General features: G+C 38.2%; 2 protein-coding genes and 1 non-coding gene across 3 annotated transcripts; 1 reads left to right on the top strand and 2 right to left on the bottom strand.

Annotated features, from left to right (window-relative positions):
* Window positions 1–1,096: 1,096 nt before the first annotated feature.
* Window positions 1,097–1,168, bottom strand: trnap-ugg (transfer RNA proline (anticodon UGG)). Its single transcript has one exon. It is a non-coding gene; the product is annotated as a tRNA-Pro (tRNA).
* A 1,670-nt stretch (window positions 1,169–2,838) lies between these two features.
* Window positions 2,839–17,763, top strand: septin2 (septin 2). The gene is made up of 13 exons (XM_033982082.2): window positions 2,839–2,981; window positions 3,921–3,961; window positions 6,172–6,286; window positions 9,850–9,936; window positions 10,021–10,144; window positions 10,464–10,598; window positions 10,995–11,112; window positions 11,516–11,617; window positions 11,894–12,039; window positions 13,050–13,133; window positions 15,194–15,254; window positions 15,335–15,395; window positions 16,248–17,763. Exons 2-13 carry the CDS (start codon window positions 3,938–3,940, stop codon window positions 16,253–16,255), a joined length of 1,065 nt encoding a protein of 354 aa, XP_033837973.1. The 5' UTR covers window positions 2,839–2,981; window positions 3,921–3,937; the 3' UTR covers window positions 16,256–17,763.
* Window positions 17,764–18,794: 1,031 nt separating this feature from the next.
* On the bottom strand, window positions 18,795–26,855 carry stk25b (serine/threonine kinase 25b). The gene is made up of 10 exons (XM_033982874.2): window positions 26,571–26,855; window positions 26,429–26,485; window positions 25,839–25,947; window positions 24,908–25,065; window positions 23,960–24,145; window positions 22,790–22,935; window positions 20,816–20,918; window positions 20,644–20,721; window positions 19,389–19,525; window positions 18,795–19,099 (listed from the first exon to the last, which is right to left on the bottom strand). The coding sequence occupies exons 1-10, from the start codon at window positions 26,853–26,855 to the stop codon at window positions 19,060–19,062; spliced, it is 1,299 nt and encodes a 432-aa protein (XP_033838765.1). The 3' UTR covers window positions 18,795–19,059.
* Window positions 26,856–27,019: the final 164 nt, after the last annotated feature.

The raw sequence follows: 27,019 nt of genomic DNA, 5'->3' as shown, positions 1-27,019 counted from the left end.
ACTTTTTGTAAATAGTGTGTATTTTCAGAAACGCGGTGTTTCTGTTTAGTTTAAGTTTTTCTTCTGTTTGTATTTGGCCAAATCCGGCGCGATGTGCGTGGGACCGCGACCACCCATTGTTTACTCCAGAGAGCAGATGAAGGCTCTACGCGGGTCTGTCGTGCTCCCGCAGGATCGACAGGGCATCCCAGCGGAGCTGCTACGGAGAACGCGGAGGGGCAGACGAGCGGGACGTAAACTCCGGGAAAAGAAGAGACGCTTCAGACATGTGCTCCCCTCTGTCATCGCGGGAAACGTGCGGTCTATTTCGAACAAGTCGGACGAAGTAGCGGGAATACAGAGACAGCAGCATCATGCTTTTCACGGAGTCCTGGTTAACCCCGCAAATCCCGGATTCAGCTGTTGCTATGGACAATTTTCACCTTCTGCGCGCAGACAGGACGGCAGAGAGCGGCAAGAGGAAAGGAGGAGGTTTGGCTCTGTTTGTGAATGAGAAGTGGCGCAAACCTGGACACTGTACAGTGAAGGTGCAACTGTGTAACAAAGACATTGAGCTGCTGGCTGTTAACATGAGGCCATATTATCTGCCCGGGAGTTCTCACTGTGATTGTGATCGCTGAGTATGTTCCTCCCTCTGCTAATGCTGAGACGGCCTGTGACACGCTGCACTCCTGTACCAGCACACTCCAAACAAAGCACCCAACCATACCATTCCTATGTACTCAAGTCACTTTACTGAGATGTTATATTAGAGTCTATTTTTAGTTTATTTTTCAGTCTATTTTTTAAATTATTTTAAGCTATTTATCTATTACCTTGTTTTATTGCATGTACCATTTCCCTTCTGTCCTTTAACTGTGTGGTGCAATACTGGAATTTCCCCACTGTGGGACTAATAAAGGCATATCTTATCTTATCTTATTGGAGATTTAGGATTTTGCAATACCAATATAATCCTCTGGAGGTCAACCAAGCACTGAATCTGAAGAAAAATACTGCACCTACCAGTTTATTTTCTCATTTATTTCAAGCATTTTCTAGTTACATTAAAGCATCCAGTAGGAAAAAGCAACAGCTACTCTGACAAGAAAACAGTGGGCTCGTCCGGGATTTGAACCCGGGACCTCTCGCACCCAAAGCGAGAATCATACCCCTAGACCAACGAGCCGCCTGCAAGAACTTCAAGCGGTAGGGTTTATGTGGATATACAGACGGTACAAACAGTACAAACAGTTAATTATTCAAATGCAGAATTGAAAAGTGAAGCAATATATAAAAAAAATTGCTATAAGCCTGACTGATTTGCAGATTCTATATTCTATATGGAGTTAGCGCCTACATTCTGGGTGGCATTCTAGCTCTAACCTAAGACTGTATATGGATCTAAATGACCTGCTAAAACACAATTATTATTAGTTTGATAGAAACATATATTTAAATTACTGTTATTTAGCCATATTTACCAAACAAGCAAAACTGATCACGTTAAATCACAGTGTTTCAGAGACTATGAAATGGCGCCCTCTATTGACCAAACATCTCCAATGTCCAAAGTAGGCAAGGCAAGTTTATTTGTATTGCACAATTCAATGTGCTTTACAGAATAAGAAAGACATTAAAATCACAATAGACCCATTCAAAACATAAGTAATCGCCATAAAATTTACATTAAAGGAGAAAAGTGCAGAATAAAAACCTTTCAGTCATATGCACAGCTAAACAGAACAGTTTTGAGCCTGGATTTAAACATTGTCATAGTAGAGGCCTGTCTCACACCTTCAGGAAGACTATTCAGGTTTTAGCTGCATAAAACTTAAACGCTGATTCCCCATGTTTAGTCCTGACTCTGGGCACCAGCAGGAGGCCGGTCCCTGAAGTCCTCAGAGTGTGAGATGGTTCATATGGCTCTAACATGTCGGAGATGTACTTTGGTGCTGGTCCATGGAGAGACTTGTTCACAAGCAGAGCTCCTTTAAAGTCTATTCTCTGAGCCACAGGAGCCAGTGCAGAGACCTGAGCACAGGACGCATGTGCTCATACTTAATGGTTCTAGTCAGGACCCGAGCAGCAGTGTTCTGGATGTACTGCAGTTGTCTTAAGGCTCGTTTGGAGAGGCCAGTGAGCAGGACATTACAGTAGTCTAACCTACAGGAGACAAATGCATGGATAAGTCTCTCAAAGTCTGGTTTTGACAGTAAACCTTTGATTTTTGCAATGGTTTTTAGATGGTGAAAAGCTGCAGATGTTATTGATTTGATGTGGCTGTTAAAGTTCAAGTCTGAGTCCATTATTACCCCTAGAGTTCTAGCCTGATTTGAAAGTACATTTATTTCATGCGCAGACAACAATTATAAATGTGACTTTTAATATTTGTTCCTGTTTCTGGTGCTATTTTTCCTTTATGTAGCCAGTCTCTCTACATTCTGTTTTTGGCACATATTAATATGCTTTCTAGTCACTGCTGGCACTGATATAAACTATGATATCCTGTCTGTATAATGGACTGTACGCTCTGTACTCAGAGGTAGGCAGTACTCAGTTACATTTACTTGAGTAACTTTCTAAAGAAACTGTACTTTTTAGAGTACTTTTCAGTTACTCTTTAAGTTACTCTTACCTGAGTAGTACTTTTCCAAAATACTCTTTTACTCGTACTTGAGTAATTTCTTGGACCACTACTGTAAATGCTACTTCTACTTGGAATAATATTACTTTGAATTAGTGTTACTCTTACTTAAGAAATAAAATTGGCTACTCTACCCATCTCTATCTGTACAATATTGGAATGTGTTAATATTTTGGGTATTTTTCCTCGCCCCTCCTGTAGCACGCTCTTGGCGCGTTGCATTCTGGTCTTGGTAGTCTTCTGAGCCAGAGGAAGCTGTTGTAGCGGAATCCGAAGAATTTTTGAGGTGCTCCGCCGCCAACTCAGCCTTGTCTGGACCGTGCTCTCCGCTGTTCTTTTCCACCACCACTGTGAGGTAAAATAATCTATACATTTTACCCACGGGTCGCATTTTAAACCTTTATTCCTCTGCGCCTTTTGTTTAGCTAGCGCATTGTAACGGCGCAGACGCTAACATTAGCTCGTTAAGTTACGCGTCCTTGGCTAAAGGCTTGTCACGGCTCAGAGAGTGGCCAGATCAGTCGCTTTAGCTTGATAAAAACATGAGCAGTTTGTGTTTTAATCATCATAGTTCGCTACAGAACAACTTGAGTAAAACATGAACGATGAATGATACTAGCATCACTCAGCCCACACCCATTTGCCTCATCCCGCTATAAAAATGCCCATATCAGGAGCTATTTTGTAAGTTTTGAGCATTTATTTGCATTTTAGAACAAATGCAACACACGGCTTAATCTCTGTCACCACTTTGAGTTACTTGTAGCTTATCATTAAACTTTAATAAGGTAGTTTTCCGGCAGAGAGCTGAAGTGGAAATGCGCAAAACCTTCTACATCCGTGCGTAAAAGTCTTCATTTTGATTTTGTTCAAGAGTTTGAGGTCTTTTTTTGTTACTAGTTTTCTCACACTGTCGACTTCCTGTCTCAACAGTCACTCGGTGAAGTTGGCCACATTTGCTCTCCTGCCTCTTGTTTTACAGTTCTTTAGTACAATGGCTCTCAAACTTTTCACACAAAGTACCACGAAAAAAAGATTCGGCTTTCCAAGTACAGCCAGATATACCACAGGACTACTCCAGGTCTAATCTAGAGCTAAACCCGAGTACACTATGTCATTTCCACTGTAGTTCTAAACAAATAAGTATCCAAAGGAGGACTACAATGTGGATAAAATGATAAATTAGCCAAATCCACATATTGAAGAGCTGTCCATGTGCCATCAGAAAGAGCTTGTGCACATGTACCACAGTTTGAGAAACACTACTTTGATAGTTTTGTCTCTGTTTTTTTAGATTCAAGGGAAACAGAAATGTCTCAGGGCGAAAAGCTAAAGGTAAGTGTGAAGACCATAACCACTGATTAAGTATTGTTATGCAGTTATTCCAGATTCCCATTTGATTGTATAGAGTTGCACTGTAGTATAGGCCTACATGCTGCTTAAGCTAATTTGGCCAAATGTTGGTCAAATGTGTATTTTTGAGTTGCACATTTTACAGAATATGCACAATTAACTAAACCAGGACTAGAACAGGACTAAACCAGAACAGTTGTGAATGCAGATATCACCATATTGGCATGTTTTGGGTCTCCAGTCTGCCTTTCATCATTCAATCATGTTATAAAGTTATGAGCGTTGACAATTAGAATATTAAAGTTTATACATTAAACGATACCATTATTATTTCTTAGCTTAACTTTACAATTACAATATAAAGGTCTATTAGAGATACAGTATTTCAGATGTCTCCTACACTTAAGATTGTGTCATATCCCAGTCTGTAATTATGACGAAGAAGACATGACAGGCAGTTATTACCGCTCAGAGTCACCCATCTGTTTGCCTGAGGGCCATTTCTAGGTTTATGGCTCTACTCCACAGAGCTAAGAGACCATTTTTCTTTTCCTTGTATTTAGGGGCTGTAAGGCTTTAGTCATTTAGTCGATTAATCGGCTGACAAACAATTTTGGATATTAAGGATTTATATGGGACAACAGCAGCAACAGTTTGTAACACTACAGGTATATAGTGAATAATTTGAAGATTTGGAAGTGACATGAGTTTTAATCTACTTTTTTACATATTGTAGTGTTCTGATTGTTTATTTTCTGAACAGAAGGACTACTGTAGGCCTTAATCCATGCCAAAACAAGAGCAGAATGGATCCTTCACGTCCTTGTCGGCATAGCAACCAAGTGTCGCAGACAAAAAGCGGTTACATTAACAACAAAACATAAACCGTTACAAAAATAACAAAAGGTGTCAGTGCTGATCTAAACACAAAATATCATTACAATATAAATACATTTTCTTCGCACTTTTCTTGTAAGTGCAGTTTTGGTCAGATACATGTTCATATTATAGATGTATTGAGGAGTTTTAAGAGCTTTTGTTTCATCACTTGGCTAGATACGTCTTTAGTCAACCAAGATTTTTTTTTTGTTGACAACACCCCTACTTGTATTGAAGTTGCTGTATTAGCAGTGACACAATGGTAACTGCGATACAAAGGCGTGTGCAGTTTGCTCTTTGCTGAAGACCTTTCAGTAGAGATGTCTGATAAGCCCTGTTCAGTCTTTACAACACGCCTCCTGGGTTGTCACTAGGATCGAAAAGCCCTCTGTCTGTGGGAAAACATGTGAGACAAGTGGTTCCAGTTCAAAGGCTATTTTTCACTTTAGGTCATGCTTAATTTTGTATTTCTTTTGGTTTTGTCCTCACATTATGGACCTGGTTGAGTCCTGGTTGAGTCCTGGTTGAGTCCTGGTTGAGTCCTGGTTGAGTCCTGGTTGAGTCCTGGTTGAGTCCTGGTTGAGTCCTGGTTGAGTCCTGGTTGAGTCCTGGTTGAGTCCTGGTTGAGTCCTGGTTGAGTCCTAGATCTGGTATTTATGTCCTAGTTTAGTCTTAACAAGATCATGTTGGTTTAGTCTTGGTTTAGACTACTAGAAAAGGGTTTTTAACTTATCATTGCGTCGTTGAAAGGGATATGGGGTATAGAGCCTATTTCTTAATAGTGAGTTTGAAATTTTAGCATTGTGACATTAGTTCGACACTTGATCCACCCTCACATCTAGGCTACTAGTGGACACTTCTAATCTGCACTGATGATGAATTTGAGTTTTATGAACTGCACTGACTGTACAAGTGACTGGAATGCATTCATTTCTATTTTTATTCTGCTATCTGTTCCCCTGCTGGGACAATAAAGTTTCTTATCTTAGTTTAGTTCCTGGTTTAGTCCCAACTTTGATATGGTGTGTGAGCAAGCGTAAACACAGCCTTCTGGTCCTGGTTAAGTCATGGTTTAGACCTAATAACTGTCCTGCTTCAGATCTTATATTGTACTGATTGTAGTTCTGTGCTAATCCTTGTTTAGCTCAGGTTTGATCATCACACTCTAAAATATATAGGTGTGTGTATGTATATATGTATATACTGTATGTATATACTGTATGTATATACTGTATGTATATATTTGTTGGAGCTCTTCAGGGACACGTGTGTGAATGATTGCCATTCTAACCCTGCCTGTTTCTCATTTGCAGCAAGGCCAGTTCACAAACCCTGAGACCCCGGGCTATGTGGGTTTCGCTAATTTGCCAAATCAGGTTCACCGCAAGTCCGTGAAGAAGGGATTTGAGTTCACTCTGATGGTGGTCGGTGAGTGTGGACTCTTCCATTGTTTTTCTTTCATATCACTTCACTGCCACAGGGCTGATTTACAAAATGATAGTTTGGATTACAGTTAAAATGTCACATTTCTACATGTTTGTGTCCAAAGAATACAATACAGACCTTAACGTAGCTTTCCATGCCAGCTGTGCAAGTGCGTGCAATAGAACACATAATGATAACAGAAAAGGGGCATTTCGGGCTCTGGCCTCAAATGTGTACCACAATATTAAAGGAGCAGTACAAGATTCTTGACATAGTTCTTTATAGCTGTGGTTCTTTGAACTTGTTTTAGCCTGTTTAATTTACTCCACAAATTATTAGTGTAGTGTTTTTAGCGTTTGCAGAACCTCCACTGTACATGCAGTGTGTATGCAAATTACTGTGTATACTACCACAATATCCAGATTTCAATTTGTCTCTCAAAAATATACTGTTTTGGCCATCCCAGTCCTACTCCACTGCGTGAAAATGCAGCATCTGCATATTTTGGCAAAATTTGTACCTGTCTTACTTGGTGATGTTGCAGTAACTATAAACTCTTCAGTGATACAAAGGAAAAGTGCAGTAACTGCACCTCTTAATGTTCTAACTGATAATTTAAACACAGATACAGAACTTTTCTGTTGCTTCACTGGAAAGTTTCTCACGACTCTGAAATGGACAAACTAAAATACTTAATATATTTGGGGAGATCTTGTGCCACCAAAAACATTTTCTCAGGCCACTTAATTTTTTATACTTTAACTGTACATTCAGAGGTCAAAAGTAAAATCAGTGTTGATGGTTGTGAATGGAATATTAATAGTAACACATAAACATACGGTCATTACTGTACCTCTGAGGTTCACAGAGAGACGACATCAAAACATTAGACATTTTTCTCAGTTTAACTGTCAGCGCAGATCTTTCCTTTGCAGGACAGATGTATTGTAATGCTCCAGCCTTTATAGTACTACCTCTGTTGTTGTAGTAGTAGTAGTATTAGTAGTAGTAGCAGCAGTAGTACATGTCTAAAGTGATGTAAATACATGTGACTGTGCCTGGCCTGGTGCAGTCTTGTTCTGACATAACAGAGCTGCCGGACAGAGGATCTCCGCTCTTCACTTCACAAATGGGTCACATGGCATGACGCACACACTTTGTCCTGCTCTGTTACACTCTGCTCTCTCTAGGGAGAAATCAAACCGAAAAAGTAGAAATCAAACCGAAACTGCACTTTGAGTGGATGCAATTAGGATATTTTGGTGTTTGTGAGTGTGTTACAAAATTGCATCCTTTTGCAGTGATTTGCTGTGTTATTCTACATAAAACTGCTAAGCTTTTTTAGTTTAGATTTAGACAAATGTGTTCTAAAATACATGTGATTTTTGTAGTTGTTAGTTCATAGTTATTTTGTCAATTCTAATTGCAATGCTTATCGATATTCATACTTTGGCTTTTGGTATATACAGATTTCCGATCTTAACCGATACCAGTGTAGGGACTGAAAAAGACATTTTATGTCCATTAAAACAGTTAACCTGCTACAACATTTATCCAATTGTGTTATTTATAGAGTAAGTAAATACTGAAGTTCAAACTATATGAAATACTCTAGGCCAACATTAGCCAGTCACTTGTCTTATTTAGATGAATTGATATCATGGAACTGATACTCGATACAGCAAATTTTCCTTTGTTGCTGATATCTGATCCTAGTATTACTATTGGTGCATCCCTAGAAAAATCATAATTAGCCATTTTCCCAAATCGTTACACCATCACTCTCTCCACACAGGGCTGGGATATCTCTCTCTCTCCAGGTGTGCCTTCTCTTTGGGGCTCGGTGCTGAGTGGAAAACGATCATGTTAGCTTAATGTTAGCTGCAGATGGAGGGAGAGGGGGGAGGAGAGAACGGTGGGAGCTCATCCTTTGGCTCTAAAATAAGGCGAGGAATGTGGCCTATGAGGCTGGGGGCTGCTGGACCCGGGCCTGCTCTCTCTGTTGGTTTAACCTACTGTTGGCCTACACTATAAACTACATGCTTCCTCTTCCACTTTTTTCCACTTTTGCTCTACCACAAAGTTATGAAGTTCCCAGAGAACTTTGAGATTACTGGGATTACACTTATAATAATAAGAATAATATTTGATATGTCCCAATGCTAAATGGCTATTTATATTCAAGAGAAAAATGCAAGTTTAGGATTGTTAAGAAAAATTAAACAATTTCTTCATCAATCATTCATAAGTTAAATTTTTTTAACAGCCTGATTAAAATAAAAAAAAAGCTTAAAGCTTTAACTTGAAAATAAAATGTAATTTGTACTAAAGGGCCAATATGCAAATTTTGAACCTTGAGTGAAGAAGATTTTTCAGACTGAACTGTTTCCCCGTTGAACCATGACTACGAAACAGTTGTCTGGGACTCTGATAGTCCATTGTTTCCACATGGTTCTCATCCAACAGTATCTTTGATTGGATAAAATTGTCTGAGCTAGAATAATGGAAGTCGGGAATAGGGCCATATGTGTTACTGATAAATCAGTGGAACATTTAGTTCATAATTGCTTATCATATGAGATTTTGCCGGCTTCCTCAGTGGTCAGTGTGCATTTTAAATCTTAAAATGGTTCACTGCTTATATCTTGCTTTAACAAATAAATTGATGTAAATGGTATTGCCTTATTGTTCTTCCCAGGGCAGTTCTCTGTTTGGGTGCTGAGTCATCTTGAATGGCCATAGAAAGCCCAGTGCTTGTTTAAACTATTTTTAGAGCAGTTACTTTGAAAAAACAATGTTCCCTTTTTAGCAGGGTCACATGAGTCTCAGCACAGACCAGGTGTACCTTTTATAATTGTTAGTTCTCCTTATTATGTGGAGTCTGCGGCCTGTTTACTTTTCCCATAAATATCATGTGGGTCATTGTTCAGGCAGAGCTCTCCTTGTGCTCCAGACCTGTGCGTCACCGAGGTGCTGTTTCCTAAAGTGACTTAACATTTTGAATTATATCTTTTTTTTAAAGTTCATAATAATAAATGGGCAAATGTGTTTAAATTAGAAACACAAATGCACACTAACATCCAATAAAGTATCCCAAAAAAAAAGTTTGACAACACTAAGGAGTAGACTTGATACTCAATACCATTTCCAATACTACAATAATAATAAAAAAACTCTTTATTTAGAAAATAGACAAATTTTCAATATTAAATAATGGCACTTTCTTTTATATTCCCATGTTGCTTATATCTGTGTAATCGCTCATAGTGGTCGTATACTATACCATGGCGTATGTGACTTTCTTAGTATATGTATCTGTTTCGATTGGTATCAATTAGTATTTGATTTTTGATACTTTTGACAAACCTACCAATATTGTCAGTTTCTTAGAATTTTTAGAAATTACATTGTTGAAGGAAAGTAATTTTCTTATAAGCAGTTTTCAGCAGTTTCTTGGTGCAGCAGGTCTACCATAGTGTAGTGTATACTGTAGTAGTACCTTTGTACTATAGTAGGACCATCTCATAAGATGTTTTATCTCTAAATATTTCTCATTTTGTTCTAAGGTGAATCTGGACTGGGGAAGTCTACTCTGATCAACAGTCTATTCTTGACGGACCTCTACCCAGAGAGAGTCATCCCTGGAGCAGCAGGTGACACTTGTGAACTGAGAGAGTTTGACAGTTGTGTTTTATTGTTGTTTTTGAGCTTGTTTTAAATTTGTTTTGACAAAACAGAGAAGATTGAGAGGACGGTCCAGATTGAGGCCTCCACGGTGGAGATTGAGGAGAGAGGAGTGAAGCTAAGACTCACTGTCGTGGACACTCCGGGATATGGAGACGCCATCAACAGCCAAGACTGGTACAACAGCACAGCTAGATTATTGAAAGCAGAGCTAATTAAACCACGTTTAAAGTGGGACTGAAACAGGTTCAAATTGGGACTCAAATACAGCTAAACCAGATCTAAACCTAACCTTGAAAATGTCACCGCTAATCTCTGGAATGGCACCCATTGAAATTCTTAACGATGAGGAGTGAGTCTGATGTTTAGGCAATTACAGGAGCCAATTGACTTACTTAATAAGCCCAGTCTAAACCAGTACTTACTCCGGTTTAAAACAGGTCTCAGTCTAAACTCGGTTTAAACAGATAACATTCTGCATGTTTCCCTTTTCCAGTTTCAGCACCATCATCAGTTACATCGATGACCAGTTTGAGCGCTACCTCCACGATGAGAGTGGACTGAACAGAAGACACATCGTCGACAACAGAGTCCACTGCTGCTTCTACTTCATCTCCCCCCTGGGACATGGGTCAGAGTTAAACTTTGTATTAATAGAAACAATTTTTTTCAGTTTTCACAGAAATATTGTTGGCTTATGCACTTTCCCAATCATCATATAGAGTTTGGGAAAGTGTTGGCAAATCGCATTGAATTCTGTGAATACTGACACAGCATAATAGATTGTACAGAGGTTAAAGGTATTCACCAATAGTAACCCAGCAGGTGTTTTAGGACTTTTTTTTTTCTTGAATACTGGACAATGAAGATGACTCAAACGTGAATGAATCACTCCAGTTCAAGTTTGAGCGGGAGAATGATTAGGGAGATGATTCTAGCATAGTTAAAGCTCACACCAGTCACTTTTGCATTATATGTCCCCTTTAACTAATGCTCAAATTAAATCCTACCTCTTTTGTCCAACCAGACTCAAACCTCTGGATGTGCAGTTCATGAAGGCCATTCACAACAAGGTGAACGTGGTGCCGGTCATCGCCAAAGCAGACACCCTCACCCTGAAGGAGAGGGAGAGACTCAAGCGCAGGGTGAGGCATTCATACTGCTACATACTTTCTACATATATTTATGACACATAGGGAATGGAGTAAACAGTAAATACACTCAAAATACCTCAAAACTTGTTTCAGATTTCATTTTTTTTTAAATAGCCACCCTTGGTTTTGATCACTGTATTGCATACTTGGCATCTCTTGACCCTGACATGGCACACCTGTGAAGAGAAAACAATTTCAGGAGACTCATCATGAGGGTTTGCAGCACTATCAACAAAGGAAAGAAAGAATTTGAATGCCCTCCATATGTATCTAAAATGTAGAAAGTAGTAAACGTAAAAAAAGAACAGTTAATGAGATGATGTGTCCAAACTTTTGACTGGTACTGTACATACTTGCCCAGGTCACGCGGTCATTTTCCAGTTCTGTTTCGTAGATTCTGGACGAGATTGACGAACACGGTATCAAGATCTACCACCTTCCTGACGCCGAGTCCGATGAAGATGAAGATTTTAAAGAGCAGACCCGGATCCTGAAGGTAAACTGCATGTTAGACTAGATATATTTTAAAACTTTAAAGATGCAATATGTGACTTTTCTGGTGGAGGGTTCACCACTTGCTCGTCTCCAGGGAGATGTTGTTGCCTGTAATGTTCCACAGCATTGCAGTAAACTTGTCTTTCTTGCATTTATTCAGTTACAGATGTTTGTATTACTCAAAACTTCCTTGAAAAGCAAGTAGAATTCATGCTTGTATCTTGAGAATATGTGAATGCAGTGTTTGATAATAACTCAGAACTGTCTGCTTTCGTAGGCTAGTATCCCGTTTGCAGTGGTGGGCTCTAACCAGCAGATCGAGGCTAAAGGGAAGAAGGTGCGTGGGCGTCTGTACCCCTGGGGCGTGGTGGAGGTGGAGAACCCAGAGCACAATGACTTCCTCAAACTCAGGACCATGCTCATGTGAGTGTCAGCACCAACTGAATCTCACCTACAAACAAGAAGCGCTGTTCTGTAGATTTAGAAATAGTTGGACAGTGAAACTCAAAGCCCATAAAGTTTTTTCAAGTAAATTTCCCATTCATTTTTCCCATAGATGTTTTGTAAATATTAAGAGTGAGTAATGCCTATAATGCAATCTGTAAACAAAAATAAAAAGCTGAAAAGAACAAAAGCAAACAAATTGAAAATAAAAAAATATATATCTTGTGGTCATTGTTTACCACATAACTGATTGGTCACCAGCAAGCTTCTTTTTTTTTACACTCTGACCGTCATCTGGGATTCATAGAACTGTTTTATTCGTAACTTTAGTTTTATTCAAGTTGTACACTACTTCACATTACAAAATTGGTATGTGTTTATGGCTAATTAATATTTAAGATATTGATCTATATGATTTTGGAATTATTCTGGATTCTTTTTGTCACATTTATTTAACAATCATGTAAGTTCTCTATTTCTCTCTTTAGTTGGTTTAGTGTCTTGGTTTGTTGTAGTATTTCAGCACTAGCTGAGAACCATTTCCTTAAGTTGAACAACTGTTACTTAAAGTGCATACGGCAGGTTTGACTATGCATTTCATTAAAACGTTGTTAACATCATTAAGATCTTATAAAAAACTTGTATAGTCTTTTTTTTTTTTTTTTTTTTTTAGTTGACAAAGTTTATAGGTTTACTTCCTGAATAGATGATCTTTATTAAATTCAAGTTTTAACTGACATTTTTTCTCAACTTTCTTCCCACAAACTGTGACTTAACTGATGTAAAACTGTGGTAAATATTTATCACAGGTACTCTCTCGCCAAACCATTTCATAATTAGAAAAACGTGAAATCTTATCATATGCACTTTCATGCAAAAAGATGAATAATCCCTGCCCCTGTACGGCTCCCCACAACTCCTCTTGTTGTTTCATCCTTCTGTTCACTGTATTAATGCTGAGTCCTGACTTCCTGTTGCTCCCACCACAGCACACACATGCAGGACCTCCAGGAAGTAACTCAGGACCTGCACTACGAGAACTTCCGCTCGGATCGGCTGAAGCGCGGGGGCAGGTTGTCATCGCACGGTTACATTCTGCCTCTGTCTCCTGTGTATGTACTGTCTGCTACTGCTGCTGCTCCTCTGCACCTCCCCCACAATGCACTCTGTTATGAGACATGTGCCAGACAGCTTATGTTTGACATGGCAAAAGGGTAGGGTAGTAAAAAATGAATCATGACATTAGTTAGAAAAACAAAAACAAAACCTCAGAACATTTTAGGTTTTTTAAAGTGATAGTATGCAACTTTCTGAAAGTGGAAAGCCAGCTGCATGATTCTATGGAAAGAGAAATTTAAAACCATACTTTGGCTATAATATTCCACAGTATGGCATAAAACTTATCTTCATTGACAAAGTTCCAAAGTAACAACATTTCCATGGAAACAAGCGAGGAAACCCACCTCCGGGCCAAATAAGAGTCAGGTTTGTGGAGTTGCAAGTCCACTCACAGTGAGGATGCATGTTTTTCTATGATTTTCAGTGTAATCAACTCATCCATAAAGATTAAAAACATGCTTTTATTTAAGCATATTTTTCGGCAAAAAAGTTACATACTATGACTTTAAATAGACACAAATATAAACTGACAGTGACATGGAAGACAATTGCATTCCTTTATTGTTCATCCATTTTCAGTTTTTCTATACTAGTTAGAATAATATTATCTTTAAACCATCATTTTGCATGTTCACTTCATTCATAGATTTAACAGATTGTAGTTAAGTAGAATCTTGTTTCCACCTAAAATGTGTAAAAACGTCTTTATTTCATAATCATGGTTCCACTACCTTGGACCATTCAATCAGTTTATTCAATATACTCTGTAGGTTTTTTTTGTTTTTTTGTTTTTTTACCATCGATAAAATTTAAAATCCAAAGATCAATATGGAATTGCATTTTAATATTTGAAGCACCACCATACAATAGACGTATGTTTTTATTTTCATCCTTTATGAAACTTAACTGTATGTTACTTGAGGTACTTGTTTTGATTGGTTTGCTTTAGAAGAGACTGATACTATCTGCAGCTGTCTACACTGTCTGAGGTGAACCAAACTGTCCCGTTTGAGCGGTCTAAAGTGGTCTGGCCATAACGCTTTAGCTAAGGCGGGGCTACACAGTACAACGAAACAAACATGATGGCAAAAACTGGTGGAAATGGGGTCCTCAACTTTGCAGTATGTACTGGTAGTTTGGGTTTATTCTGTAGATTTTGTGCATTAACATAGTATTTTACCATTTAACTCCATATCTTAATGAGTGTGTAGCCTTCTTCTAAACCCAAAGCAGGACACGGGAGCGGTTTGTGCACCAGCTGAGGTATTCACTTTATTTTGTCTGTAAATCAGGGGGAGGTACCACTGTTCCCCTGACTCCGCCCCTTCTCTTGCTCTCTCAAATCTTGCTTTTTCACACCTGTGTAGACGTCTGTGATAGAACCCACTTCTTTCTAATTTTAGCTGCCCAAAACTAACAGTCACCACCGCTTTCACTTTCTCAATGTGGCTTTGGCTTGTCTTCAAAACATATGTACACACAGCTTATAACGAACAATTAATAATGGCACAGATACGGTGATTTAAGTCTATTGATACTTTGCAGTGACATCATGCTGGGGGAGGGGGTTCTGCATATAGGTCTATGGTGGAATGTTGAGCGCTGACAAAACCATGGCGACAAAATGCACACATTAGCAAACACTTTCAAAAAGGTTTTTAGATGATCTGAAATCTCAAGAAAAAATACAAAATGAATTTAAGCAACGCAATTTCAAGAACCTGTGAACAATACGAGAGTTCATGGTCCATTTTAGGAGTTTGATTTTCAACAAAAAGATGAGTGACTGACACATTACAGTCTCTAACAGTTTCTCAGTCTTATTTAACACCACACATTAGATCACTATCCACTCTAAGTCAGTTCTTTCTGGTTAGATTGCGTTAAAATAAAGCTCAGATTAAAGCTTAGCAGAGCTTCAGACAGAGCAGTGGGTATGTTGTTGACATCAGCTGCAAAGTATCAATACGATTACTTTTATTTGCGTTGTAACTCAAACTGACTGTTGATCCAGGAATGGCCCGGAGCCGGAGGAAATGGACAAAGATATGATTCTGCAGGAGAAGGAGGCTGAGGTGAGACGGAGCGTTCAGCGATGTTTAAATTATATTATAAACGCAAGAGTTATTTCATTGGCATTCTTTATATTCTATAGTTGAGACGGATGCAGGAGATGATTGCCAAGATGCAAGCCCAGATGCAGAAACAAGGAGATGGTAAAGATGATTTTTATTTACACCAGTTAAAGCTCACATTGAACAAGACAGTTTGGTTAATGTCCTCAGACTAATGTCCTGTACTGTTTCATGGCCCTCAGGTCTCTTGGTGAATTTATCAAACGCATCACTCTTTACATAAAGTTTTAAAGAAATATGCTTTTATAACACAATATCAAACATCTGAGTGTGTGCCATTGATGTTCTAAGCCTGAATAGAGGTCTGGTTTGGCTTGAATGATGGATCACCTGCTATGGCACTTGATCTGCCCTCGACTTTGTTTTAGTTTGAATATGTGGCCTTTGATGAAAGTTTGCAGTGCTGTTAAACTCTTTAGGGTCTAGTGACATTTTGAGATGTAAGAACTCTACAAAAACACAAACCCTATACAAGTTTCCAGGTTTTATTTTTAGCAGTTTCAGCATGTATTTCAGCAGCAGAGGCACTGATTGATTGGTTGCTGGTGTTGAAGTTGAAGTAGTGAGGATTCAAAAACCAAGTCACATTCACAATCGAAACTGGCAACTCAAATGAGAGACTTATGTAAGGTTCATGCTGCTTTCTGATTAGAGTAAAAGTTATATTACATTTATAACATGTTTAAATCAAAACTTGGCATATAGTTAATTTAAGTTTAAGAAATTTCTTTGAACACAGAATATTTTCAACATTATATATATTTTTTTACAATTGAGCATTATCTCATCAATTTACTATTTATTTGAATATAACCACCTATATAATTCCCATGGAAAAGTTAAGAAAATTCCTTCATCATGACGCAGAAACTACGATAAGAATCTACTTTAGCCACATATCTCTCCTCTTAATGACATTTTTCTTGTTTTCAGACCTTTGAGCCGCTGCCAGACTTGGTCCAGACGAGTCCTGGACCGTTACTGCCTCTATCCTGCGTCAGCCCACAGTGGGATTTCCTTTGTACAACATATAGTCTATTCACAATGTTTCTTTATCCTTGTTACTTGCTTTAACAACCTTTTTTTATTATTATTTTATGAAACAGTCAAATGAAGTATCGCCACCTGACTTTTTAAAAATGCTGTTACTTTTAGTGTCCTTATTTACGTTTGAAAAACCAAAGTCTTGCTGCTTGTGCTTTGGGTCATCTGGCCTTAAGCGCCTTTGCTCTTCAAAGGGCTCAATTGGGAGTAGTGTATTTGATAACACTTTAAAATAACTATAGTTTTAACAGCCTCCAAGGTGTAACTTCTTTTGCTGTAGGGTCTTGCTGGGTAGGGTTTTGCTGCAACCTTCTTATGTCATAGGTTTGCCTGAAATGTTCCACACTTTGGCATTAAAAGTATCTATATCAGTGAAGACAAGCAGGTGATGCTACTATGTTTTTAGCTATAAAAAACCCCTAATAGAATAGGTTAATTAGAGAAGTTTAATGCCATTCTGTGTAACATTTCAGGCAAAGTGGTTATATCTCCATGTAGACAAACAGGTGGCAGACCCCCTGACCAGGAAAGTTTCATAGTGCACCTTTAATAAAGCAGTAACAAATGCTTAATTCATTTGAATATTGAGAATGATTCAGGCTTACCAACTACTTCAAGGTCTTGTTCCTGTGAAACATGAAAAACAGGACTAGTTCATTTTAAAAGATTTGCAGTGATCCAAAGTTATTCCTCAATCAACATATGCATTCCAAGCATCCTAATTAATTATCTCTTTTCACAACTGAGACTAAAGCAGAGTTTTGCCATCACAGCAAAGCTAACATCTAACATGCTAATGTGCACTTCCTGGTTATCAGACAATACAACACAGTGCACAGAGGAGTAATTTTGACCTCAAGAGCTGCTTCTACAATATATCTGTACTGGGACACATTTTGCTCAAATACATCGGGTACATGCCCTTTAATACCCTGGCTCCTAAACAGTCGTTACTAAGCCTTCTTAATAATCCTTCTTAATAAACTATTTGTTCAGTATGTATTAAGTCTTTGTTGATGCTTTATTAAGGCTAATTAAAGTGTAGTTTTTTTAAAGTGGCACCACCTATTAATAAATTTGCCAACAAGACCTTGCAACATAACATTTGAAGTATATGTTTTGCATGCATTTGTCAACCCTGTCATATGTGGGGTGCAGTTTTACCTTTGTAAGAAACAGTATTATCAACACATGAATATTCTGCCATTTGAACCATGCTCCTGTTACTGTACTGTCTATTTTTGGTCATGAAGTTACTGTTTACTGCCAAATCCTGCAGGTATGAGATAAAATGTTTAATGTAGCCAATGTTTCCCAGTCACCAGCCAAACGACATTCCTACAGTCTGGTAGTTACAGAGAAATTCCAAATGCTTTTATTGTAATAAAGGTTTTATTAAACTTTATTTTTGAGTCGCCTTTTGTGTGAGAGAATGTGGTGCGAAAAAATTATTTTCTGCACTGATACAGCACTGTCTGTCTGACTTATCAACTTTTCATAAAAAAAAAAAAGAGGTCATAATTCCTGCGACGGTTAGTGCTTTTACATTTACTCGAGTGTGTTTTTAATAGAATTGCTCTTTGAGTAGTTTAGACATCACACTGCATTTAATTTTTACGGTATAGTATGTAACTTTTTAAACCATTGACTAAAATAAACATGTGTTATTTTAGTATTGATTTTTGTTTTTATTGCACTAAAAACATGCGTTCATTTCACAAACCTGACTCTTATTTGGCCTACTTGTTTCCATGGAAATGTTTTTCCTTTGGTTATAAATATTCTACAAAATGACATAAAACTATCTCCACAGCGAATGTTCCAAAGTATGGTTTTTACTTTCTATTTCCATGGAATCATGCAGTTGACTTTCCACTTCCAGAAAGTTACATATCACTTTAAGTAACAGTCCTCGTACTTGAGTGTGTTCTTTTCAAAATAATTTGATTGAAAATTGAAACTTCATTCATCAGATGATTTATCCAGGTAGGTGATTATTTTTCTTACTTGTAGTTCTGTCCTTAAATACTTTTTTTGCTCTTGAGTATTTTCTTGGACCACTACTCCCACTATAGTACTATAATTATATTGGTACTATTGACAGTTATAGAAGTACTAGCTACTCTGTTCACCTTTAAAGACAAATAAGATACATTCTGTAAGATGTCTTTACATTTTTTCACAATGTCAAAATTCATAAACGATCAATATTTTCTGTTAAAGTTGTAAACGGTGGATATATTTTTCCTCCAAGTTGTTTAAAAAGTACAATTTGTGTGTCCTGGGATTTGAAAGGTCTTCACCACTTTCACTGTGTGTTGGCTGACAAGAGAACTCTGTAATGCCTGTGAAGTATGTACATAGTAGTACATATAAAGTATGGGGAAAATATGGAGACTTTTTATGATGTAAAATCTCAATACAGTGAATGACACATTGTTATTTTCCATAGACTTTTATTATATCTTTACTCTTGGTCTAACAGTTATACACAACGCCCTACATGTCATGGCTCTGTTTTAAATACTCTCCTCTTTTAAACACAAAAAACTGTAAAAATATTTAATTATAGCTAATCCACCATCTGGTTTGTATGGGCAGTAAACAGAGGGAGGTGGGAATGTAGGGACCCTGCGGAGGTCCGGGTCTGATATCCGAAGAATGGACAAATGTCAAAGGTGAACGTGGAAAAGTGATGCTCTCATCGTGAAGAAGGAGCAGTGTTACCGTTCAGAGAAAACCTGCCAAGGAAACAAAACAAAACATGATCTGGGGAAGCAATCATGGGAATGTACACTGAAATACTAAAATGATGAAGGCCTGCAGAGGTGGGTAGTACTCAGTTGCATTTAATGTACTTTTCACAGTACGATTTTTTACGCTTACATGAGTAATTTCTACCATTACATTGTACTTCTACTTGAGTAATATTATTTTGAAGTAACGTTACTCTTACTTGAGTACAATTTTTGGCTACACTACCACCTCTAAGTCGTAGTAAAACAATACTGGTGTTGGTGGTGCTCTGACCTGCACACTCTCTCCATCATGTGCGTGACCAGTCTGTCTGAGATGCCTGGACAGGACTCCTCTGCCAGGTTAAAGGCATTCTCCAGCTCCTCTATAGCCCCCACGCCTCCTCCGCTCGCCCGCCGCTTCTCCTTCAGCTACACACAAACACACTATAACAATATGGACGTATACATCATGATAACAGCCAAACACTAGATAATGTAAAGACCCATATTACGCTATTTTCTGATCTACGTTCTAATGTTGTTTCATCATCAAAAACATATCTGGAGTAGTGTTTTGTTTCATTCACACATTTACCACACAAACCATAGTATATTTAGGCTGAGTTCTTTTCTCAAAGAGAAAACACTGTTCATTTGGGTAATTTCAGCTCTGGAAGTGCTAATCTCTACTGAACAAAAGGTAAAAAGTAGCTGTGGACTTGAATACTACCACTTCATGATATTTTAAGGTGGAACAGAGCATTTTGAGCTTTGGAGATGTAGACAGACTAATAATAAAGGGTTACTCAAACGTATGAATGAAACAAAACACAACTCCAGGTATGTTTTTGTATGTAATGAGGTAACATTATAACACGGCTTAAAGCTCACAAGAGTCCATTTTTGTGTAATATAGGACCTTTTGACGGCAGTACGTTAAGGGAGGCACAATTTTTTTCATATGATAAAATCTAATTTGTTTTGCCCAAATACAGATGTTTAGTGAAAACAGCGTAAGTAAAAAATAGGTACACTGCCAAGTTGAACCATAAACTAAACAAGGAAGTCTGTATAATTTGTCACTCAGCCAATCAAAACCTACAATCTACTACTGTACACCTTTCTTGCATTGCCTCCATGTTAACCGGCTGGGGTGGAAAGGTATATCTAGAAACCCTGATTAAAAATGTTTGATCTTACTAGGGATGCACCGATACAGATGCTGATATTGAATATTGATGCTGATACTTAAAAATTTAGACTGGGTATTGATTCCATGATATTGGTTAAACCGATATTCTGCTTGGGCCTTCAACTGGATGTAATGAGACTATTTACAGGATCATTTTGGCCTAGAACGTCTCATAATATTTGAACTTTTATTCATACAAAACTGTTCTGTAGTGATCTGAAGAATGAAATCAGTTATATAACGCCATTGGATCTCTTGTGTAATAAGTTAACTGTGTTTTAAGGAAATAAGTGTATAATATCGGGTATCAGCAAATACTAAAAAGTCAAGGGATTGATGCCCCCCTTGATCTTACCTCTCTGAAAATGGGCGTTACCAAAGCAGACAGGCACTGGGATTTTGGTTGCCGTAGCACAGACTCTCCAGGCAAAGGCTAAGATAAAAAAATAACACGTTGCTTTCAAACCAAATGAAACCACAGGTATGAATATATGAAGGGGTGTGTGTGCGTGTGTATGTGTGTGCACCTCGCGGTCTGTGTGGGGGTAGCTCTGCTGCAGTGTGCTCAGGGTCGACGGCCGCACTGTGGGGAACGACCACATGGGACCAGGCTCAACGTCATCCGCATCCCTGAAGAAAACACAAAAAAATATGTCGTTTCAGTAAAGGTGAGTTTAGAAGTGCATGTTCAATTTAAGGCAGTAGAGTTGGGAGATTTGTCATGTTGGCATTTTTTTTGTTAGTAAAAACTCAAAGGTTATAAATATTTTAATCTAAACTTTTGAACATTCTTCTAGTTTTCAATTGTGTCTTTATTTGAGAAGGATTCGGGACTTTCTTACAGACGGTATAACTATATTTTATGAGAGACAAAGAATATTGTATAAATTACACTGGTCAACACTAAATTTATTGTCTAAGATTTTTTTGCTGATTTAGGATCATTTTGATGTGCTGAATCCAAAAATCACATTGGTTTTGCTCAATCAGGTCAACTTTCTGATCTAAGCTACATATTTGTTTTTGGACGATTTTCACATCATATGATGCAAAATTCTGAAGATTTTGCATGTGCCAGCTTATGACTAATTGTTTTTTTTTATATTACAAGTGAATGAAATGGCTTCAACTAGAAGATCTTGCAAAAATAAGCCTGACATATTCTGCTACATCTGCGGTGAATACACCAATGTTCCTAACAGCAATCAAGTCACAAGTTTCATAAAGCGTGCTTACCATGCTTATTTTGGTATTAAACTTGGTGACCAAGATGAAGCTTGGGCGCCACACAAGGTATGCATGTCATGCACCGAGTGTCTGCGTCAGTGGACTAAAGGCAAGAAGAGTTGTCTGAAGTTTGGAATTCCCATGGTTTGGAGGGAGCCGACATCAATAGCTACTTCTGGGCTATTGATGTGACTGGGATCAACAGAAAGAACCGAAGCAGCCTCAAGTATCCTGACCGTGAATCAGCACGTCGTCCTGTAGCTCACTGTGATGAAATTCCAGTACCTGTCTTTGGAGAAGTTCCTGACATCAGTGACAAAGATTCCTCCAGTGTGGTTTTAATGATGATGCTCCACATCCTTTTTCCCAAAACGAGCTAAATGTTCAGGTTTCCTGAGAATCTGGGATCACTGAGTGATGAGCAGGTGGAGAGATTCCATCAGGACATAAAAGAGATGGAGACCAGGTATCAGGGACGCTGGGATGCAGTCATGATGGCTGATTACTGTTGGACTCTGAAGAGAGACGTCCCTGCTGCTGAGCATTCAAGGGTTCATAAAAACAGAAGTTCATGTCCTGAATTTTGCACAATGATAACGTAATGTTCCAATTTACATGTACTTACCTTTATCAATTAACATAACGTAACATTTAATTAATACATTCTGTTAGAAAACTATTTTTTATCTCCTAAAACATTTTTTGGATGAGAAATATTAAAGAAAATCAACTGATAATGTCACAAAATTGTAATCAATTTAGTCAGAAGATCGGATTTTTCCAAATCAAATTAGCATAAAAACCTGACCTGACTGAGAAAAATGGATATTATTTTTGGATTCAGCTGTGCTAAATGGTCCTAATTCAGTTGAAAAAAACACAGACAACTTTCAAAAATGTTTTTTTTTTGTAACCCAGTGTTATTTTTTTTAAATACATGAAAACCCCCAAGTATTGTTTAACTTGAAATGATGGATTTTCATTTTTGGAGAAGCATTGGCCGTGTACAATGCTTGTATTGGGTGAACATACTCAAAAAGCTATAAAAAGTATGAACTACTGCAGTGGGTACCCATCTCTAGAACTTGAGATATTCATGGTCAGAAGTACTTGAGGAGATTTGCCCATCCTGCATTTTGGATATAGGTAACGAACAGATTTATAGGTAAGAACAAGGTTTTGCTTTTACTTTAAATATGTGATGATTTAAATAGCATAAACTGTAACATTCTGAAGTGTATTTCTTCCTGTCCAAACTGAACAAAAGTACGCACATGTCTGAGTCGTCTGAACTGGACTCCTCTCCGTGGCCCTCGGACTTCCAGCGTCTGTACCGGTCGATCAGCTCCGTCAGGTACGCTGTCTTCTTCGTGTAGCGCGTGATGAACTTGTGCTTCAGGAGCTCTTTGGCTGTTGGTCTCTGGAGATACGCAAGAATAACAAACTATTTTTAAAAAGATGGAGTATCAAAAATGCCAGAACACCTTTCAATATATGAATAACACATACTGTACAGGATTGAGCCAAATGCAAACCACCAACCCTCACTTATGCACTTAATTTACGGTAATATCCAGTCAATTTAAGGAAAGATGATTTTATTGAGAAAACAACCACTTTTGTAATTTACTTGACTGCAATAAACAAGTACAACATATAAACTACATGTTGCATTATATTGGCTGTAGTTCAACTGTCAATTTGTTTATTTGTTTGTTTATTTTCAAGGTCACTAAGTACAGATCTATTTAATTATTTCTGTTTCTGTTTCTTTCTATTGAAAATGAATAGCAAGGTGTACTGTGCCCATCAGACCAGGACGTGTGTGGGTGAGTGGGTGTGAATGGAAGTGTTGGTGGGGATTGTTTTTATTTATATGTAAAATTATTTTGTGTTTTCTCACCAGGAGTTGATGGCATTCAAAAAATGTATAAATAATAAAAGTGTAAAATTGTGCTTTTAAATTGAACTTGCCTGTATAATAAACACTGTAATTAGTGTAAATGATGAGCGGCATTCGAACCATCAACCTTACGTACACTGTACCAACTGTCACCCCAATAATCAATAAACTTTCCTCTTTACACAGTCATTTTGATCATATCATCTGGACAGGGAGATATGGCAGACAAATGAATCACAATTTGTCCAAATCTTGGTCAATCTAAATTTCAATTCAATTTTATCTTTTCCTCTTGATCTCATTTCTGTGAACAGTACAGACTTGTAATCATATAAAAACATAAAACGTCCAATTTCTTCCTTCAAACTCTGCTCCAAACCACATGCTTTTCCTGACAGAGGATTGGCTGTGGACCTCTCGATTAAAAACCCCAGCCACATCAATGATTAGACATGACTTAATTAAAAATAAATCCACTGCACAGCCCTATATGCCATTTATAAGTGTAGTGTTATTTATAAGTATGGTCGGATTCACTCACAAATCGCGGGTCTTTATTTAGACACGCCTCCACAAACTCCTTGAAGGGTTTGCTGTAGGGGCCCTCCAGCGTCGGCGGCGTGTTCTTAGGGATCAGGAACAACACTCTCATTGGATGAAGGTCCGAGTTGGGCGGTTCCCCTTTGGCCAACTCTATAGCCGTAATGCCCAGCGACCAGATGTCAGCCTGGGACAGACAGAAAATCACGTTATGGTTAAGGTTTCTTTATTTGTACCTATGGTGGTCAGAAGTATTGAAAATCAGATACTAATCAAAACTGCATTCTCTTGTCTAAAAAGGAATGTCTTATTATTGTGGTATTGGAATCGGTATTGAGTATTGAGTCTCTTCCTTAGTACTGAAACAGATTTTTTAATTTTAGTATCGTGACAACACTCGGCTGCTGGGATGAAACTGTCGCTGTCTCTTTTGGTCCTTTGTCCCGATGGCAGGTACTGAAACAAACAGTTCTGGGGGTTGGCTCTTGTTCTGCATATTACTGAAGTTAATGGAGCATTTAGTCACGGTTAATGGACTAAATATAGAACTTTGAACCTTCTTACTACGAGGAGAGATGACTAACCACTTTGACACCCATAATACGAGCTCACAGGTACGGATGGCCCGATATGGATTTTTTGAGCTGATGCAGATATCCGATATTTGTGTCAGTGCTGTGGCCAATGACAGAATTTTGCTGATGCTGATACTAATTTTGAAATCCATAGCAAGACCCACAGAAAGTTCACAAATTAACTTACTGCTGGCCTATGGGTTTTACTCACAAGTCTGTTTAAAAAGACAAATCTGGTGGAGTGAGGGACACACTGGGAATGACATATGATCACAGAGACAAAAAATATCGGTGCCAACTATCAGACCAATATCAGTATCAGAGAAATCCTTCAATTGATATATCACCCTCCCAAATTCCAGGTCTGTTCTCACCTTAAAGTCATATGCAGACTGTTTGATGACCTCGGGGGCCATCCAAAATGGCGTCCCCACAAATGTGTTCCTCTTGATCTGAGTGTCTGTGAGCTGCCCTGCTACGCCAAAGTCTGCGAGCTTCACATCGCCCTGCTCCGACAACAGCACGTTGGCAGCTGTCAACAAGATACATACAAATATTAAAGGGCCTATATTACGCTGTTTTCTGATCTGTGTTATCCATGTTGTATCCTCATCCTCAACCTTGTGATGTCATGTGGTAATACAGGAAGTGCTCCACTGTGTTTTTAAAAAAGTAATAAAGGCTTACAGAAACATGTGTGAATGAAACAAAACACAACTCCAGGTCTGTTTTTGAGGAGGTAAGAACATTATAACACAGCTTAATAATCACAAGAAACCATTTTGTGTAATATAGAACATTTAAGAACCGGACCCGCAATATAATTTTTGATGCTCCAAATTTACATTGCTAGGGGTGGTGGCATGCCTAAAAGTTCATATGACGATTTCTTACAGCCAGTTCAATCACAATTCATGTACATGTCTGTAGAAGTAGGGGTGGGTGATATGTCATCATTTATTGACATAAACTGAACCACAAAAGAGCAGATACATCACTTTGTACCACTGTTTGGGAGATTAAACTAGACTACTGCTGTTTTTGAGGTTGTTTCAAATATAGACCATATAATCCATGTGCTAATTTTGCATATCTTCAAAATAACACTTGCTAAAGCGATCTAGCCCTGAAAATTCTGAGGATGTCTGTTTGTGCATATAGCTGTATTAACATATTTCACCAAAAACATTACAAAATACTCATTCTCCTGTTGTTAATAACGTGATCTATGAAAGCTCAAGACAATATAAAGTCAATATTATTGTAGTACGCAGCCATGTCCATGCATCACAGGGCTCACATTACCTTTGATGTCTCTGTGGATCTTGCGCTCTGAGTGCAGGTACTCCAGGCCCTTCAGGATCTCCCTCAGAATCGTCGCAATGTACGTTTCTTCTAAAGGCCCTGGCCGCAGCTGGGACAAAGGACAAGCAGTTTTAACATCACAGCAAAGCAAAAATGGTGATTATGCCTTATGTTTATTTATTTTTTAAAACATAAAAGTAAATGACATCATTGTGGCCATTATCCACATTTAGTCCCATTTAAACTAGGGCTGTCGATAATCGATACTAAAACTAGCATGGTTACTGAAAAAAATTAACATAATTGGATAAAATATAACCTTCCTGAACAGTTTCATCTTCAGTTTTATCAGAAATAGTGTAGAACTAATTGGGGTATCGAAACTGGTATCAAGTATTGAGTCTATTCTTTAGTCTATCTATCTATCCTCCATCTATTCAATTACAGGTGTGTTTATTGTGAGCCGTGTCGCCTCTCCACAGAGCTGAGCTGTATCCAAGCCTGATGGTGTCACTAGCATGTACCCAAGAAGTTTATTTAGAATTAATTTTTACATTTAAAACTATGTAAACATTAAGAAATAAACTTACCAAATCTAAAGCAGAACCACCACCTAAATACTCCATAATAATCCATAACTTTGTGCCCTGAAAAACATAAAAAAATACATTACTAATATACTGTCAAACCTCTTTGTCTGTGTGTTGTACCTTATTGTAGCTGTATTCTGACCTTTAGGTATGAGCCGTAGTACTTGGTGACGTAGGGGCTGTCACACTGGCTGAGCACAGTGATCTCTTGCTGGATGTCTTCGATCTCGTCCTCGGCCTCCTCCAGGTCGATGATCTTGATGGCCACCACTTCTTTGGTGCGGTTGTTGATGCCTTTGTAGACCTCTCCGAACGAGCCTTTGCCGATGCGCTCCTGTTTGGTGAAGTACTCCTCCGGGTCCAGGCGCGAGTTCTGCTCACACAGATAAGACGAGGGTTGAGTCAATGTGGAGGCAGTGTTTCCCATAGATTTAGTTCAGACTATGGTGGCACAAATCCTTGTTATATTAATAATTTTCTCTCATATAATTTGTGGAGTATAAATGTGCCCCTCCCTATATTTCATATTTAAGCAGTTATTCAGAACAGTATGAATAGGTTTTTATGCTTATGACAATACAATAAGCAAAA

This window comes from Periophthalmus magnuspinnatus, chromosome 17 (genome assembly GCF_009829125.3).
Source record: "Periophthalmus magnuspinnatus isolate fPerMag1 chromosome 17, fPerMag1.2.pri, whole genome shotgun sequence".
NCBI classification, from domain to species: Eukaryota; Metazoa; Chordata; class Actinopteri; order Gobiiformes; family Gobiidae; genus Periophthalmus; species Periophthalmus magnuspinnatus.
This window is presented reverse-complemented; position numbering and strand designations above follow the sequence as displayed.